Genomic DNA, 16,783 nt, shown 5'->3' on the forward strand with positions numbered 1-16,783 from the left:
TGACTGGTTTATAGGAGTTTTCAAAAGATGGGATGAGCTTTACTTGCAGGAAACTTGTAAAGGGTTTCAGGGTAATGATATGTCAGCTATGAACTCATTCAGCTGATCTGAAGAGAAGTTTTTAGAGCAGGAAGGAGCCAGATTCAGAGGTGCTGACTTGTGAAACACGACGACGAGTGCATTTGTAGCTAGAAGGATTCTAGTTTCCTAATCATGTAAAGGGAAGGAGGTAATGACGAGCAAAAGGGAAGAAACTGAACAACAAAACATTCATTCACTCATTTGCACCATCCACACCAGAGGTCCTCCTCGCTCATCGGAATCAGGGAGGTATTTGAGATGGTTGCATAAAGAGCTTCCAGGGAACGTGGCCGGCAGCCTGTGACTCGGGGATATGAGGTGGGAGGAAGGGGCTGACACGTTTAACTAGAAGCCACATGAGCGCAACACAGTGGGTGGAGAGCCGCGAAGGGCTACACTTGAAATTCACTGCCAGGTTATTTCATTAATACATTGACTTACTCGTCGTTGCTGTGTAGCGCCTCTTAAATGCAAGGCATTCTGGGACCAGTCACAGCCCATCTGTCCTCACTAGCATGGAACCTAGTGTTCCAGTTGTTACTAAGGTTGCAGAGCAAATTATCCTGCACTTAGTGGTGAAAGACAACCTTCTATAATGCTCATAGGTTACATCAATCAGGAATTCACTCAGGGCATAGAGGGGCGGCTTGTCTCTGCATCGTGGGGTCTGGGAGCGTCAGCTGGAAGATTCCAAGACTAGCGGCTGGAAACATCTGCAGCTTGTTCACTCATTTGTCTGATGGTTGGTGGTGGCTGTCAGCTGAAACACTAGTTGGGGCCTGGGCCAGAATTTCTGCATTAGTCTCTTCGTGTGGTCTGCGCTTCCTCACCGCATGTGGTTGGGTTCCAAAGCTGAGTGCCAAAGAGGAAGAGCCAGGCAGAAGCTGTCTCTTTGTGACCTTGCCTTGGAAGTCACGTAGATCACATGGATTCTACTGTGCTCCGCTGGCCAGGACCATCACAGACCTTGCCGAAATTCCGAGAGGGAGCATCAACCCCAGATAGCAGCGTAGGAATGCCAACCACAACGAAGGAAAGGCAGATAGATATATGTATGGTTGTGTGTAGAGGGACATGTATAAAATCATCTGTCACAGTAAGAGTGAAAAAAAAAAAACTACTGCAGCATCAAGTAAAAAATACCGTTTGTGGTGATTTTGTAATTCATGGCCCCAAGAACCCTACTAGTGGAAATATACTAATAAAGCCAAGAAACACCTGACACTGCATTTCCCAAGTGTGAATCGTGCATGTCGCTTCTGTTATTGTTACCCTCTGTACAATGTTCTCTTCATTTCTCTATAATTGACCAACTCTTTTAAAACTCACCTTTGTTTTAAAAGCAAACTAGATATTACTACTGAAAATCTTATTTTTTACCATAATTTGTTTACCATAAAACCAAAGCAACCTTAAATATAATCAAAATAAAATTGAACAGTTGTTAAATATGTTGCTTTCCAATGAAGATTACGAGACCAAGGCAAGCCCTCTTTGTCAGAAATGTTAGCCGGTGTTTGAAAGATAGTAAATCATAGTCCTACAATACTGAGGCTCTCCCCGGGCCTTAATCTGAAAGACTGAAAGAGAAGTAAAACAAATGATCCCTAGTAAGAAGATCAGTGATATTTAAGGTCTAATATCCTTTAAAGAATTTTTGATATTATAATCCTATTTTGTTGACAATGATCTGGAATGATGAAAATATATATTTATATATAAAAATATATAAATATATATTTTATATATGTTTATATATAAAAATATATATTTATTTTTTATCATTCCAGATCATTCAAAATATATATTTATATACATAAATAAATATATATAATATACATGTTTTATATATACATATATAATATATACATATATTATTTATATATTTATATAATATACATATATTATTTTTATGTATTTATATATACATATATGTATATATAAAAATATATATTTATATTTTTATCATTCCAGATCATTCCATATATATATTCCATATATACATAGCTAAGCTTTCGTCTTATGTCCGCCAAGTGGCTGGGATGTATGAGGAAGACCAGCACCTGGCACAGAGCTGATATCTGTTAATGAATGAGTGAATCTGTGACCTGCCATCTGTCACAGGCTGGGTACCCAGCACCTCTGATTTGTTTCCTAAACCCATCCCTGAAAGATCTTGTGAGCATTGATAGGCCTTGATAAGTTGGCTTCCAGATCAGGTTTAGCTACCCGGTTATCTTATTACCACTCTTCACATACTGGTGGAATTAACTTTTTGCTTCCCCACTGTGGCATAATACCTAGACTTTACAGGACCACTCCCCTCCCAGGCCAGCTTGCCCTCTTTATGGTATGTAGGTATAAAACGCCAGTAGGTATCTTAGTATGTAGGTATCTAAATCCAACAACATGCCTTCTAAAAATAATTATTAATACCTGCCAGGGCCCATGTTGCACTAGACCCTAGAGGCCTCAGAGGGTAACAAGAAATGGACACTTTCTTGGAGTACAGAGAAAGGCCACTGGGGGGCAGCTGTCTCACCCCTAAAATTTAATTAATTGCTTACAATAGCAGTGTCTGCTTGTTGAAGTATTGGTCAGAAAACACTACTTCCTAGGGATTTTTTTTTCCAGTAGAGATGATCACTTGAGAATAAGTAAAATTTTCAAGGTCTTCTCCATCTAGACTTTTTCTTCTGGTTTTCAGGGGTATGGAAAAAGGTCTATAGAGGTTAGAAGGGAAAGAGCCAGAAACTTATCTCCAGGAATTCCAGCCTGTAGCCTTGACCACACATGCTAGGACTTCTAACAATAGTGCCTTTCTAGACATAGGGCTGGCATTAACAGACCTCTTCCTGCTTGCTTCATAGTCGGCTACGGTGAAGCTGTCGAAACCAGTGGCTCTGTGGACTCAACAGGATGTCTGCAAGTGGCTGAAGAAGCATTGTCCGAATCAGTATCAGATCTACAGTGAGTCATTCAGACAGCATGACATTACTGGTAAAGTATGCAGCATCCAAAATATTTTATTCCCTCTTCCTCTCCCCATCACGGTGGCCTTTCCCACACCCTTACAGTGAAAGGCATCTCCCTGCTCAAATTTTCTGGCGTGGGTTTACTTTAAAAGGGGGGATGGATTCCAGATCCATGCGAGCTATGCTGCTTAATAAACATAAGCAGTTAGAGAAGCACAGATTCCCAGTGTCCAGGACAAGTACGTGGGAATTGGCATAAGGGATGGGAGAACTCTGGAGAATGAGGTGTGTACCAATCCTAGAGAAAAGAAGGGAAGAAAGTCTTTCAAATTAGCCAGGTTATAGGATCAGGATTAGATGTTCTAAGAAGGAAAGATTTCAAAATGGGAAAATTCTGGAGTAAATATGATAATATGTACTTACTGCCCCTGGGAGGAATGCCTTCAAAACAAAAATGAGGATTCCATTCAGGTGCAAGTTTGAATATTATATGTGGAGATCAAGAAGCACTTAGAAGCAGAAACTATGACAGTATAATGAACTGCAAAAGCCCTTAGGACCATGTGTCTCAATGGGAGAAGAGGGTAGGTTAAAAGGAGTGGATGGGGCCGCCATGGAAGCCCATCGCAGTCAAAGGGTCTTCCCCAGACCTTCCTGGCCTCCCACCCTGAGGGTGTGCGGGGATATGGCAGCATTCCTCCCCTTCCCTCCCTCCCCCTTTGCAAGCACTGAACGTTTGGACTAGAACATGCTCTGTGCACCAACACTGTGCTTCAGAGGGAAAACATGTTGAGAAGTCCTGATTCAAGTCCAGATTCTTCCCTTTTTCTAAGAGAAATCTATTCTTCTAGTGGGAAAGTGACTTGCTCTTAAGTAGCCCAGCCCTGTGGATCTAGCCGCTTTCCCAGCTGGGTGGTTTTCAGAGTGTGTTCCTTGGAGCACTTGGGTACACTAAAGATTGCCAAAGGGACAAGAGGGGATGTGTGCTTTGGGTTGGGTTGAGAGGGGTGTGTCAACTAAAGGAGGCCCCTTTATGTCTGTTCGACATACTCGAATTGTGCAAAAAAGCTTCATTTGGAAAAGGGATTCTAATATAAAAGAACGGTGAGCAAGTTTGCCCTGGATTCCTGCTGATCAAATTGGTAATGTTTTAAAATGTAAGGAACACACTCAAGTATAGCTCAAGATGAGTTAACAGAGAGTGAAATCCTCCTAACTTAAGTATTAAAATTATCCTTAATGCATTTGGCTTCCCCTATTGCCGACTGGAATAATGGCTTTTTAGGTGAAATTCCTAAAATTGTGAAGGCAGTGTCAGAGCGTTGTTTAGATTCCGAGTGTCTAATTTTTTTTTTTCTTAGTCTCTCCCTTAAGAATATAAGAAAATCCCATCCAGGGTCAGTTATTCCAGTCCTAAAAGCAATCAATCAATTAGTCACCATTTGGCTGATTGTGGTTGCTTTCATCCGATAATGTGTGCTTAATGTTTCTTAATACCTGTGTGATAGAATAATGGCAAAGGCTTTTTGTGATCTTATTTGAAAGTAGTATTATCTTTTATTATGAATGGGAATTGTGAGATGCCCTTGAGGAAAGGGTAGGCATTTATAGTGGTTTATAGAGGAGGAGCGTTCCCTCCCTTAGAAATAAAACTCTCATGCTTCGTGGCTTGGAGTCCATGGTATACCACTTCCCAAGGCTTTGGGCTACGTGACATGAAGAAGGAGGATGTGGGCTGAGATACAGGTTTCGAACAGCTGTCCTATTGCTTTGGTGGCCTATCGGGTCTCCAGGCAACACCACAGATACAGTCAATCTGAACCTTCTTGGAATCTTGGGCGTGCTGCTTAAGCTAGAGGAGCTATTCAGCCTCACTCCCCATCTCCAAAACAAAGATAATAATTACCTGTCTCCAGGAGCTGTTATGAAGAGTAAAATGAAATAACATTAAGTGACCCACTAAGTTGGCCATTGATTGGCACCGTCTACCTGTGAGCATTTTGCTATTCTTGTCAAGACTCACCTGGAGGCGTCTAAAAACACTCTTCGTTCTAAGGGCAGCCTGTTTTCAGGCAAGAAGAGAAAGCAGAAAAGCACTCGGGGCTTAGGGAACAGAGAGAAGGAATTCACACGAACATGCAGCCTACACCTTTTTGACCTTTCACTACCTGAGGCCTCAGAAAACCACTCTCTTTCCCTGCTCTCTGCCCCACTGCCACTCCAAGCATGAAAGTGAAATACTCAGGTGGTCGCAAGTGCCACATGGCCAGAAAATAGGACTCGAGTCAACCCGCAGTTCCCAGCCCCAGGGCACTGGAAGCTGGCAGGGGTTTCCGTACCCTTGGAGGCTAGGCTGTGAAAAACAGAGCAAAGAGGTTTGTGAAAAATTAAGACTTGCGGTGACAGGCCAACTTCACCAGGCCCGGTAAATAGTGGAGTGCTGCGAGTGGTGACAAGTGCCAGGTCGAAACCCCGAGCTGCAGCTTTACCGTGCAGTTTCGTGCAAGTTCCTGGTGCTCTTCAGCTTTCTTTATCTGCAGAAGGGAGATGGTACCTGCCTTCTAGCCTCGCTGTGAAAGTAGTCCATGGTCCTAGGAAACCGGCGTTAAATGTCGGCTGCTGCTGATCTCCTAAGTGGACCAGTTTCTGAGCTCTGTGAAAACAAACACCACATATAAATAGCACATATAAACAATTGGCTTCATCTATCTTTGTTATCCTGAGAACTGGAAAGTGAGCACCTAGGTGGGATGGAGTGGGGTTGGGGGTGGGGGGGGTGGTCTGGGCTGGTAAGTATCCCGTGCTTACCTGCAAGCTTGCAAAGAAGATGTTCAGTGTCTCTTCCTTATGCTTAAATTCTCTTGGGTGTTGCTGTTCATTTCTTTTTCTCAAAGCATCGATCTACAGTATCGTGCTCATCAAGCAATCGTGTTTGTTACAGTGTAACCTATAAGCAATCCCTTAACTTAGAGGCAGGTGGTAGAGGCATAGCAAATAAAAAGGACATATTAAATAGAAAGAAGAAGGGGAAAGGGGCTTTCACAGACCTGAGTCGGGTCCTCCCTGCTCATCCTCCACCCCCAACCTTTGACAAGTAATAGCTGTACAACATCACACGAGCTGGTTTTTCATCAGTGAAGTGAGAATACTTATTTTAAAGGGTGTTGGGAGAATTAAATGGAAGGATGCCCATGAAGGGCCTAGCTTAGTGCCTGATACATAGTAGACATTTATCCATTTAGCAAGTATTTATGGAACATCTACCCGGTACTGGGTTTGGGGAATACAGCAATAAATAAGACAGTCAGCAATCTGTGCAGGGAAAAAAAATTGTGCTTCCGTGAGAAATTATGCATCGTCAGTAGCAGACCATTTGGGGTTATCTAATTCGACAGTGCTGTTTTTACAACTGGGTAAGTTGTAGCTAACTGATAGCAAAACAGAATAATCCTTGTTGTAGATATGTAAATTCTGTCCCATAGAGATTCAGTTGGCTTTCCTAGCCACTGTGGAAAAGGTACGTTTTGCCTGCCATTTATGCATTCATTTTACCCTCCCTGATTGATGGGTGTTTGCTGTTAGGATTCTCCTTCATAGTATCTTTCTCCTGATTGTAAGATCTTACTGGTATCTTCACTAATGAGTTTAAAAAAAAAATCTTAAATGTGTTCATTTTTGTATTTGATGAGAGTCCTAATTTAAACCTTTTTTTGAAAATTCCCCTGTTTTAACTTCAGTAGGTTGTTTTGTTGTTTTGTTTTCTGGTAATGTTTTGGTCCGCAAGTCCACTATATTAATATTTTTTATGCCTTTCTTTGGAGGACATTAAATTATATACAAACACCCCCCCCATGTTCTCCAAAGTCTAAGAAACATTAAGATATGTTTCAGTATGTGAACATTCAAAACCTCTTGCAAGTTTCCTGTTGGAATTTGAGAATTTCCTCGTGTTCAGACGGCTATCTTGTGGCAGTTGTGTTTAATCGGAGGAGAAGCTACTCGTGTTACCTCCCTGCAGAAGAGCTCTTAAAAGGCATAAGATGGTTAGAACACCTGAGAGGCATTAGGATAGATAGATTTAAATCATCAGATTAGGCTTGAAGGAAAGAAATTTGTCTGTTTTCGTGTGCTTGCAAGATTCTCTCTCCAGCTTTCTGAGTCCGGTTCGGAATGTTGATGCGGAAGCTCTGCTGGGGCCAGGTGTAAGCTCACAGGCAACTTTCAGATTCTCTTTTATGCACAGTTAAGAATATTTTCAGGTTGGAGGCGATTTCAGCCCCTGGCCGTGCCTCGTGTTGTTCCCGTGGCTGCTAAAGTGAGTTTACCTCCTTCAGCATCAAGTTCTCCATCTGGAAAGGGTTCTTTCCTCTGCCAGCTTGAAAGACGTATTTTTATGGGTGAAGCACTCAGAGTTCCCCAGAATATAAAATATCTTTAAAGGCCATTTTGAATGTGGAAAGGGTTTCCACGTAGTCTGCTTTGTGGCACAGCAATAGGCATGCTTTAGATGTCCAGGGTTCTGCAGGAATAGTTATCCTATGAAGTTCCCCTGCAAATGGTCAGTATTGATCTGTACTATTTCCCAGTGGCCTCCTGAGAAATAAATGAATATATTTCTGGTTCTTTTTGTGCTTCTATCACCCCCCCCCCACCCCGCCCTGCTGCCTCTTTCCCCTTTTCAGAATATTCTGCTGAGATGTAGCACCCTGAAGTTGGGCAGCTCTGCTTATGCTATTGAATAAAAGGGAAACCTCTCTCTTTTAGACCTTTGGCTTGTGGATCTGTGTGTTTACTGACAGTATTCCCTTCCATGCTGATTTCTCTGAGCTGTTCCACACCTTTATCCTTCTGCTATTGTCTTCCTTGTCTTTATTATGTTAACCATAGAAAGCAGTGGAGTATGTAGGTAACAAGCTATCAGAATTAGTGGAATGGTTGGCTACTTTATGTGAGCACACTACTTATTAGAATCCAGTGCAGCCAGATGAAATGTGGGCATATGTAACTATCTCAGCGCTGCAGCTCTGCATTTTCTTGCCATTGTTGGTTTCCCTCCGGATATTGTGTTTTCTCTGCCTTTGTGTTTTGTTACATTTCTCATCTGTATGAACTGCTCTACATTTTTTATTAAACCTCAAGCAGCCTAGATCTGCATTGTTAAGTTTCTGACATCATCAGGGCCTGTTTCCCGCAATTTCCCAACAATAGCGTTGATTGTTTTTAACCCCTTTTGATGGAAAGCTTACTAACGTCACCTTGACACTCCTCAGCTGTCCTAAACTTGGGGTGCTGAATTGGATGGTCTTGATGATTCAGGTTAACAGATTTTCAAATACTGGAAAGGGCTTTAGAGGTCATCCTGGATTTTATGAGGTCAATTAAAAAGAATACCCCTTTGAATGAGGAGTATAAATGGAGACCAGAATATCAGCTTTATTTCTGATAAACCTTTTCGGAGAACATCATTTAGGTCTGCAGACAAATTGTTTGCTACCCAAAGTGAGCCCTGTTGTAGGACTTGTCACCTTGATAGGTGAAAAGTTTAATGATTAGAAAGCTCTGCTAAGGTTTAACTAAAAACCCACTTGCAGGTCCCATTTAGGTTCCCATGTTAGAAACCCTTGCTGAGAAAAGCCCCCAGGAAAGATTATTGCTGCCAGGCCCAGTGGAGCCATGGCACAGCCCCCCCATCCTTTCCTTCATCCCAGCAGACTATTGTTAGGAGACCTCAAGACACCTGCTCCCAAGTTCCTTCCGTCTTTAATAGATGTCCTCCTTTGGCTACACTGAGAACGTATAGACTATCTGATGGGATTTCCCTGAATATCTTTCCCCTCCACCCCATCTTATCTGCTGCTTCCTCTCCTTCTTCTAGAAGGCATGCCCCAGTTCTCTTTTACAGATTACATTTTCTAATTCTGCTTGTACCAGTCACCCTGTTTCAGCTGGGTACTTGCTCCCTGTTACAGTCCTCCTCTCCTCTTCAGTCTGGCTCCACCAGCTCCCTCCTTGCTCCCTAAAGTGTCCATTCTAGCCCCTTAACGAGCCCTTCTATATATTTGTTAAATCCCAGTTACTTCATATATTTGGAAAAATTTTCTATAGCCACTACCACATGCCAAACAGAACACTATGCCCCCAAAACTTCAGGACACACACTCTTTTCAAGTTCCTGAAAATTATTCACTGTGATATACTGCACATAAAGGTATAAATAAATTTCAACAAATTTCAAAATACTGAAGTCTTACAGGGCATATTCTCTGACCACACAGCATTAAATTAGGAATTTTACAAGATAGCCAGAAAATCCCAAATATTTAGAAACTTCACACACAACCAAGAACCGCATGGGTGAAGGAAAAAAAACACAGCAGAAATGAGAAAATATTTTGAACAGAATAATAATAGAAACATGAATATTCCGAACACTTGTGTTGTGCAGCTACAGTACAACTTAGAGGAATATTGCTTCACTAAATGCCTTTATCAAAAGAAGACTTGAAATCAGTAAATTAAATGTTTACCTTAAGACATTAGAAAAGAACACATAATAAATAAAAAGCGAGCTGAAATTGGTGAGTAAAGAATTGGTTAGTAAAGAAAACTGAGTAAATTGGTTAGTAAAGAAAACTGAGTAAATTGGTTAGTAAAGAAAACTAACAAAGGAGAAATTGATTCTTTGAAGAGATAACAAAATTGGTAAACATCTACCTAGACTGAAAGACAAAAACAGACAATGTCAGGAAAGAAAGTTGGGGGCATCATTAAATTTTCTATATACATTAAAGAGTAATAAGAATATGAACAAGTTTATGCCAATACACTTAGATGAAATGGACAAATTCCTTAAAAATCATAACTTAGTACCAACTAAAAGCTAGAAAATCTAAATAGCCACATAGCTCTTAATAAATTTTGAGTTAGAACTACACACATACACACACACACAGACACACAAAACCTAAGCCCTGAATGCTTTTCTAACGAATTCAAATAATCAATAACCAAACCTAAGCAGATTCTTTCAGGAAAGAGAGTGAAAGGGGGGCACTCCCAAACTCCTAAGGTCAGAAAAACTGTAACACTAAAACTTGACAAAGGTACTACAAGAGTGTTATGGCATAGACCAGTATCCTCCATCAACCTAACCCTAAAAAACCTTGACAAAATACAAACAGGTTGATTTCTAGCAATTGACAAAAATGATACTCTATCATGATCATGTGCGCATAGGAATTCAAGGTTAAGTTTTTGAAAATTCAGCTTGATTCACTACGTTAATAGAATAAATGCAGAAAGTCATATGATCATTTCACCAGATGCAGAAGGCTTAGCATTTCAGCTCTGATAGGTGAAGAGAATGGATGTTATCACCACACTCTTTACAGGAAGAATAAGCTGGACAAAAGCATGATTTTGCTGGGACCCATCAAAAACCTGATTTCCCAAGGCAGATCATCATCCTGAAATCTAGAAGAATAGATTTATTTATAGATGTATTCTAGAAGAATAGATTTATTTGTAGATCTATTTATATTCTTCTATTTGTAGAAGAATAGATTTATTTATAGATCTGTTCTAGAAGAATAGATTTCAATAGATTTCTAATAATAATGGACAGAAGATTTGGGCGGTTTACAAGGAAGATAAAAGAATGGACAATAAATATTATAAAATATGAAAATGTACTAAGTAACATTATCACCAGGAAAATGCAAGTAAAACCACAGTGAGATACCACTTCATACTCCATAAAATGGCTAAAATTCAAATGATTGGCAGTCCTAGGGCTTGCCAAATGCATGTAGCAACTAGATCTCTCATAGACTGTTATCAGGTATAATGCGGTACCACCTGATTCAAAAACTGTAAAGTTTTTACGTGGTTAATCCCACAATTATTAAATGATCCTGCAGTTCTACTCTGGGGTATTTACACAAGAGAATTGGAAACATAGATTCATAAAAATTCCAGTCCAGTAATAGCAAAAGGAGTGCTACTCAGAGTAAGACAAAAATTCTAAACAATCCTTAGGTCCCTCTAGAGTAGTGTGGATAAACAAAGAGTGCTGTATTCACATCAACGCTACTTGACAGTAGAAAGGGACCTACTAGTGATGCATGCCACAGGAAGGGACCTCACGCCGTGCTGAGTGGAAGGCGGTGGAAACAAAGAGTATGACTCCATTGTGTGAGATTCTGAAACAAAATTGGCAGTGATGGCCGTCGGGTTCCTTGGGTTGAGATGTGGAGGGGAGATGGTAAAGAGGACCAAAGGAACTTTCTGTGATCATGAAAATGCTTTATATCTCTGTCAGTAGTTCTCTACTTGGCGCCTCAAATGTGTGAAATGTGTTGTATGTAAATTATATTTCAGAGTTGGTTTTGGGAGACTTGTGTGCTTTCCAAATTTTCTAAAATGGCAAAGTGTTTTTTAAAAGGAGAAAATGAAAATGTCATCCTGTGTCTTTCCATACGGGCTGTAGGATCACTTATATTAGAGACGATGAAGACGGGCCCCTGGGTAGCACAGTCGGTTAAGTGGCCAACTCTGGGTTTGGGCTCAAGTCATGATCTCAGGGTCCTGAGATGGAGCCGTGAGTTGGGTTCTGTGTTCAGTGTGGAGTCTGCTTGAGATTCTCCCTCTCGCCCACCCTGTGTGCACACATGCTCTCTCTCTTTCTCTCTCTTTCTCAAATCTTTAAAAAAATGAAGATAGATGGGAGATAGGTTTTATATTCATCTATGTTATAAGTATATAGATATAAATATATAACACAATCTAATACAGCATAACAAACATATATAAGGAAATGTATATGTTCTATATAAAGAAATTGAGTGTGAAAATCCACTTTATGCATTTTTCCCTGCAAGAATAATCTGAAGATAGCAGAAGATTCTTACAAAGAGAGATAGGGTTTTACTAGCTCATGGAAGATGACACCAGGCAAGAGGACAGCTCCGTTGTCTGTGATTCTGCTTGTCTGAGCTACACTTGTGCACCCAGGCTTTTGGGGTTTCACAAATGAATTAAATTTCAGAAGATATTTTTACAGTAGCATCTAGTTTCCACCTTAGTATTTTACTTATTCAGACTTTTGAATTAAAAATTACCCCCACATTTTTAAAAAGATTTATTTATTTATTTATTTATTTATTTATTTGACAGAGATAGAGAGAGATAACAAGCAGGCAGAGAGGCAGACAGAGGGTGGGGGGCAGAGGTGGGGTGGGGAGAAGGCTCCTGGCTAAGCAGAGAGCCCACTGCAGGGCTGGATCCCAGGACCCTGAGATCATGACTGGAGCCGAAGGCAGAGGCCCAATCCACTGAGCCACCCAGGTGCCCCTCCCCCACCACATTTTATAAACCAGAGGAATCTTAACACACAAAATCTCATTTAGAAATACGATGAAGTGGGGGCGCCTGGGTGGCTCAGTGGGTTAAAGCCTCTGCCTTCGGCTCAGGTCATGATCCCAGGGGAGCCTGTTCGTCCTCTGTCTCTGCCTGCCTCTCTGCCTCCTTGTCTGTCAAATAAGTAAATAAAATCTTAAAAAAAAAAAAAAAGAAAGAAAAGAAAAGAAATACGATGAAGTGGGTGCCTGGGTGGCTCAATGGGTTAAGCCTCTGCTTTCGGCTCAGGTCATGATCTCAGAGTCCTAGGATCGAGCCCCGAGTCGGTCTCTCTGCTCCATGGGGAGCCTGCTTCCCCCTCTCTCTCTGCCTGCCTCTCTGCCTACTTGTGATCTCTCTCTCTCTCTGTCAAATAAATAAAATAAAATCTTAAAAAGAAAGGAAATACCATACATTTCACATTAAGAAAAACATTTCTCCCATTTTCATCACAGAACGGTGCCACTTTGTAGGCTTGTGTAAGGAAACTACTGCTCTTAAGGGGACTTTGATATTTTAAATACAACATTTATTTAATATTCTACTTGAGAAGATAAGAATGGATTTGTCACCAAGTGAATCATTTGTTTCATCCCTCAAAGAACTGGAAGGATTTTCTTTTTTTTTTTTTTTTTTTAAAGGTTTTATTTATTTATTTGACAGAGAGATCACAAGTAAGCACAGAGACAGGCAGAGAGAGAGGGGGAAGCAGGCTCCCTGCTGAGCAGAGAGTGTGATGAGGGGCTCGATCCCAGGACCCTGAGATCACGACCTGAGCCAAAGACAGAGGCTTAACCCGCTGAGCCACCCAGGTGCCCCCCCCAGGATTTTCTTTTTTAACCAGTTGCATAGACTTAAATAATTAAGATGACTCCTGCAAGGGAGAGGATTTTTACTTGCTATGAGATTCAGTTGTTCTTTGGTGATCTCCCCTGCCCCTCACTACTTTTGTAGGTTCTGTGGGAAATGAAGTTTGGGAAATGAGACTTGGAAGGTTTGCCCAGGTTATCACAACCAGGGAATGCGGGGCTGGGTACTCTGGGTACTCGGGAGCAAGCTTTCTGCACCCTTATCCAGCCCTCCCCTCGCCTGCCAGATAGCCTGCTCCTTTGGCCGGCCGGCACCCTCTAACAGACCCAAGCCAAAGGCTTCTGAGACCCGCAAAATGCCAGTACCAGCCAGGGGTGCTTATCGCAGTTGAAACTTACGGGACCGTCCTGCTTTAGGAAACCCCTGACACCTTACCTGTGTGTCTTGGAGGCTTTCTGTGTGCCTGAGGCTCCTCTTGCAAGCTGGGACAGAGGGGAAGCCCGGCTAGGAGTGTAGTGGATGGGGCAGGGTAAGTGTGGTGGTTGAACCCTTCACATCAGCAGGACCTACCACACAGGCTGGCGGCAGGCAAGAGGAGTTCGCCTAGAAAATGCTTCTGACAGTGCCTGACACGTGGTGAGGGCTTAGTAAAGGCTACCTCTCGCTGTCACATTACTATGGGAGAACAGGAGAATGTTCTTACAGAAAGTCCAACAGGTTGCCTCACAGATAGAAGTTGCAAGGGGTGGGGGGGAGGTTCAGAAATGAGCAGGATACACTCGTTTTTTTATTTTTTTTAAAGCTCACCCTTTTAGCTTATTTCCTACTCCAAATTCCAGGAGCTCAATGAAGTTTTTATAGCCACAGGCTCAATGGCATTCTCTCTTTCAACCAGGTTTTCCTCCTTGTCTCCCTCTTACTCGCACCTTTCTAGTCCCCTATGAGACAGTCACATTTTACTCAATATGACCAAAAGTCCAGTTGCCTTTGCCACTCACTCTGAGTACAGAGCTTTTTGCTCTGCCAGAGTAATGAAGTTGATGAAACACGATCTGTTTGGAGAAGTCTGTTTGCTTTTTAGCTTCTTGTGTCCATTTCATTCCTTTTTTTTTTTTTTTTTTTTTTTTATTGATGACTCTACTCTGTTTTGTTTTGATTTTGTTTTATGTTTTGGGGGAAGTACTGAAGTCAGGTCGCAAAATTGGAGATCCTCGTCCCTTAATTTTGCTCCCAGTCCCTGTTTGAACATTATTACCCTGTGTACTCATCCGATCAAGTCAAATTTCCCATCCTTGAGACCCCCGGGGTGCATGGGCATAACCTCTGTCATGACACTCCATGGGGAGAACTGGGAATCACGCCCTTTGGAGGCGATCCACTCCGCAGAGCAGTTGCTCTCTTCCTTCCTGTGGCGCCACACTTGTTGACGGAGGAAATGGAAACCCACACATGTGGGACTGTTCTGATGAAATTCAATTGTCCTTGAGGTCTTGGCCAGTATCATTCTAGGCTATTGTGTTTGGACTCTCGTGTTCCTCTTTCAGAGTCTCGTTAAATATATTTCTCAATTTCCGTACTAACTTTGGAATAATGTGACTGTTAAGTGTTTAATCGCTCTTGGCAGGCTTCCTGTCTTGGATAGTTATGAAAGATTAGAGAAAGCCGAGACTGTAGAGACCCACGATGGAGAGTCCCTGCCACTTCTTATTCACTGTGTGTGGCCTTGGCAAAGTCTTTTTCACCTCCCTGACACTCAGGTTCCCTTTCTCAAAGATATTATAAAGTGTACCTTACGAAGTTGATACTAGTTGTTATTACTGGTCTGTGATTGTGTGGACTTCATACATAGGTTTATAAGAAGTAAAGGAGAGTATAGAAATCACTTTTCAAATGGGAAAGAATTATGCAAATGTGTGTACATAGATATGCATATATACGTGTGTCGTTTTGTTTTATTATTTAATAATATAAATATACACCCCTTGCGGCGCCTGGGTGGCTCAGTGGGTTAAGCCGCTGCCTTCGGCTCAGGTCATGATCTCGGGGTCCTGGGATCGAGTCCCGCATCGGGCTCTCTGCTCAGCAGGGAGCCTGCTTCCCTCTCTCTCTCTCTGCCTGCCTCTCTGCCTACTTGTGATCTCTCTCTCTCGCTGTCAAATAAATAAATAAAATCTTTAAAAATATATATATATATATACCCCTTGGATTGCCTCTAAAGGGCATGATTCCCAATCCCCCCATGGGGTGTCATGACAGAGGTTCTGCCCATGCACCCTGGGGCTCTTAAGGGTGGGAAAAAAATAAATATAATAAATATTTATGTTTACATATATATGCATATATATGTATATGCAAGTATGTAGTTTTGTTTCATTGTTAAATAAATATAAAAATATATGGTTGGAGAAAACCTTATTTTAAAAAACATTTGAGTGTTCGCATGCAAGGCACTTAAGTAAGTACTTTGCATACATTATTTACTTTATTCTCACAGTACCCCATGTAGTATTTCAATTTACAGATGAGAAAAATGACTCTCAGAAACGTCAGTCTTGGGGCTCCCGGGTGGCTCAGTCGTTAAGTGTTTGCCTTCGGCTCAGGTCATGATCCCAGGATCCTGGGATCGAGTCGGGCCTCAGGCTCCCTGATAAGCAGGAAGCCGCCTTCTCCCTCTCCCACCCTGCTGCTAGTGTTCTGTCTCTCCCTGTCTCTTTCTCTGTGTCAAATAAAATCTTTAAAAAAAAAAAAAAAGAAAGAAAAGAAAGAAAGAAAAAAAAAACTTTAGGTCTCTTGTCTGTGTCATAAAAACCTAAAAATAGCAAAGTCAAGGTTTTCCTCCAGGGCCATCTGAATCCAAAGCTCACGTTCTGACCTCTGTGCTATGAAAGATAGCATCTTATAAGTACAAGTGAGTGATGAAGGAAGAGAAACGCGGGGGTAAGCACCAAAGAAGTCTTCAGAAGGAGCTCCTATCTAGGAGCCTGATCCATTGGGAAGTCTGCTTGGAGGAGGCTGTATTTGTCCTGTGTAGGATTTTAAAAGAGAAAGTCCCTGAAATCCCAAGTTGTATTTGTATATTTTGTTTGACCCGAGAGAACAAGAAAATGTAACCCTTTTTAACCCATAGACCTTGCCACCCCCTATTGCTTGCGATGCTGCATCTTCCCACACTGGGGCTCCATTCCTGAGCCTGAAAGCCTTTGGGGTTTCTGAAGCTGAGCAGGGATGAGTCATGGGGGTGGAGACAGATCGGTAGAGTAGTGTGAGGGCTACGTGAGTGTTAGGTGAAGGAAACTAAATTTTCCTCCCTTGGAGGTCATTCACCACCCATCAATGTTATAATAGCTTCACCAATGGTGAGCGGACCGACAGGCTCAGAACACTCTTGGAAAAAAATGGAATGTATGGATGAGAGAGATCACCAATATATGAGTTTTTGGCCCAAGTGGATCCTGGGTTAGGATATACTGGATTATCGCTTTTACAGATCACTGGCTTTTCCAATGTTCCCGGTCTCCTAC

General features: G+C 41.7%; 1 protein-coding gene across 2 annotated transcripts in view; it reads left to right on the forward strand.

Moving 5' to 3' along the window:
• The window catches only part of SAMD12 (sterile alpha motif domain containing 12), a 389,138-nt gene that overhangs the window by 159,009 nt on the left and 213,346 nt on the right, over window positions 1-16,783 (forward strand). For both annotated transcript variants that reach the window (XM_046017068.1, XM_046017062.1), the window contains exon 3: window positions 2,952-3,081. In XM_046017068.1, coding sequence (XP_045873024.1) covers window positions 2,952-3,081 — 130 coding nt within the window. The remainder of the gene's footprint in view (window positions 1-2,951; window positions 3,082-16,783) is intronic.

This window comes from Meles meles, chromosome 1 (assembly GCF_922984935.1).
Source record: "Meles meles chromosome 1, mMelMel3.1 paternal haplotype, whole genome shotgun sequence".
Lineage (NCBI taxonomy): Eukaryota > Metazoa > Chordata > Mammalia > Carnivora > Mustelidae > Meles > Meles meles.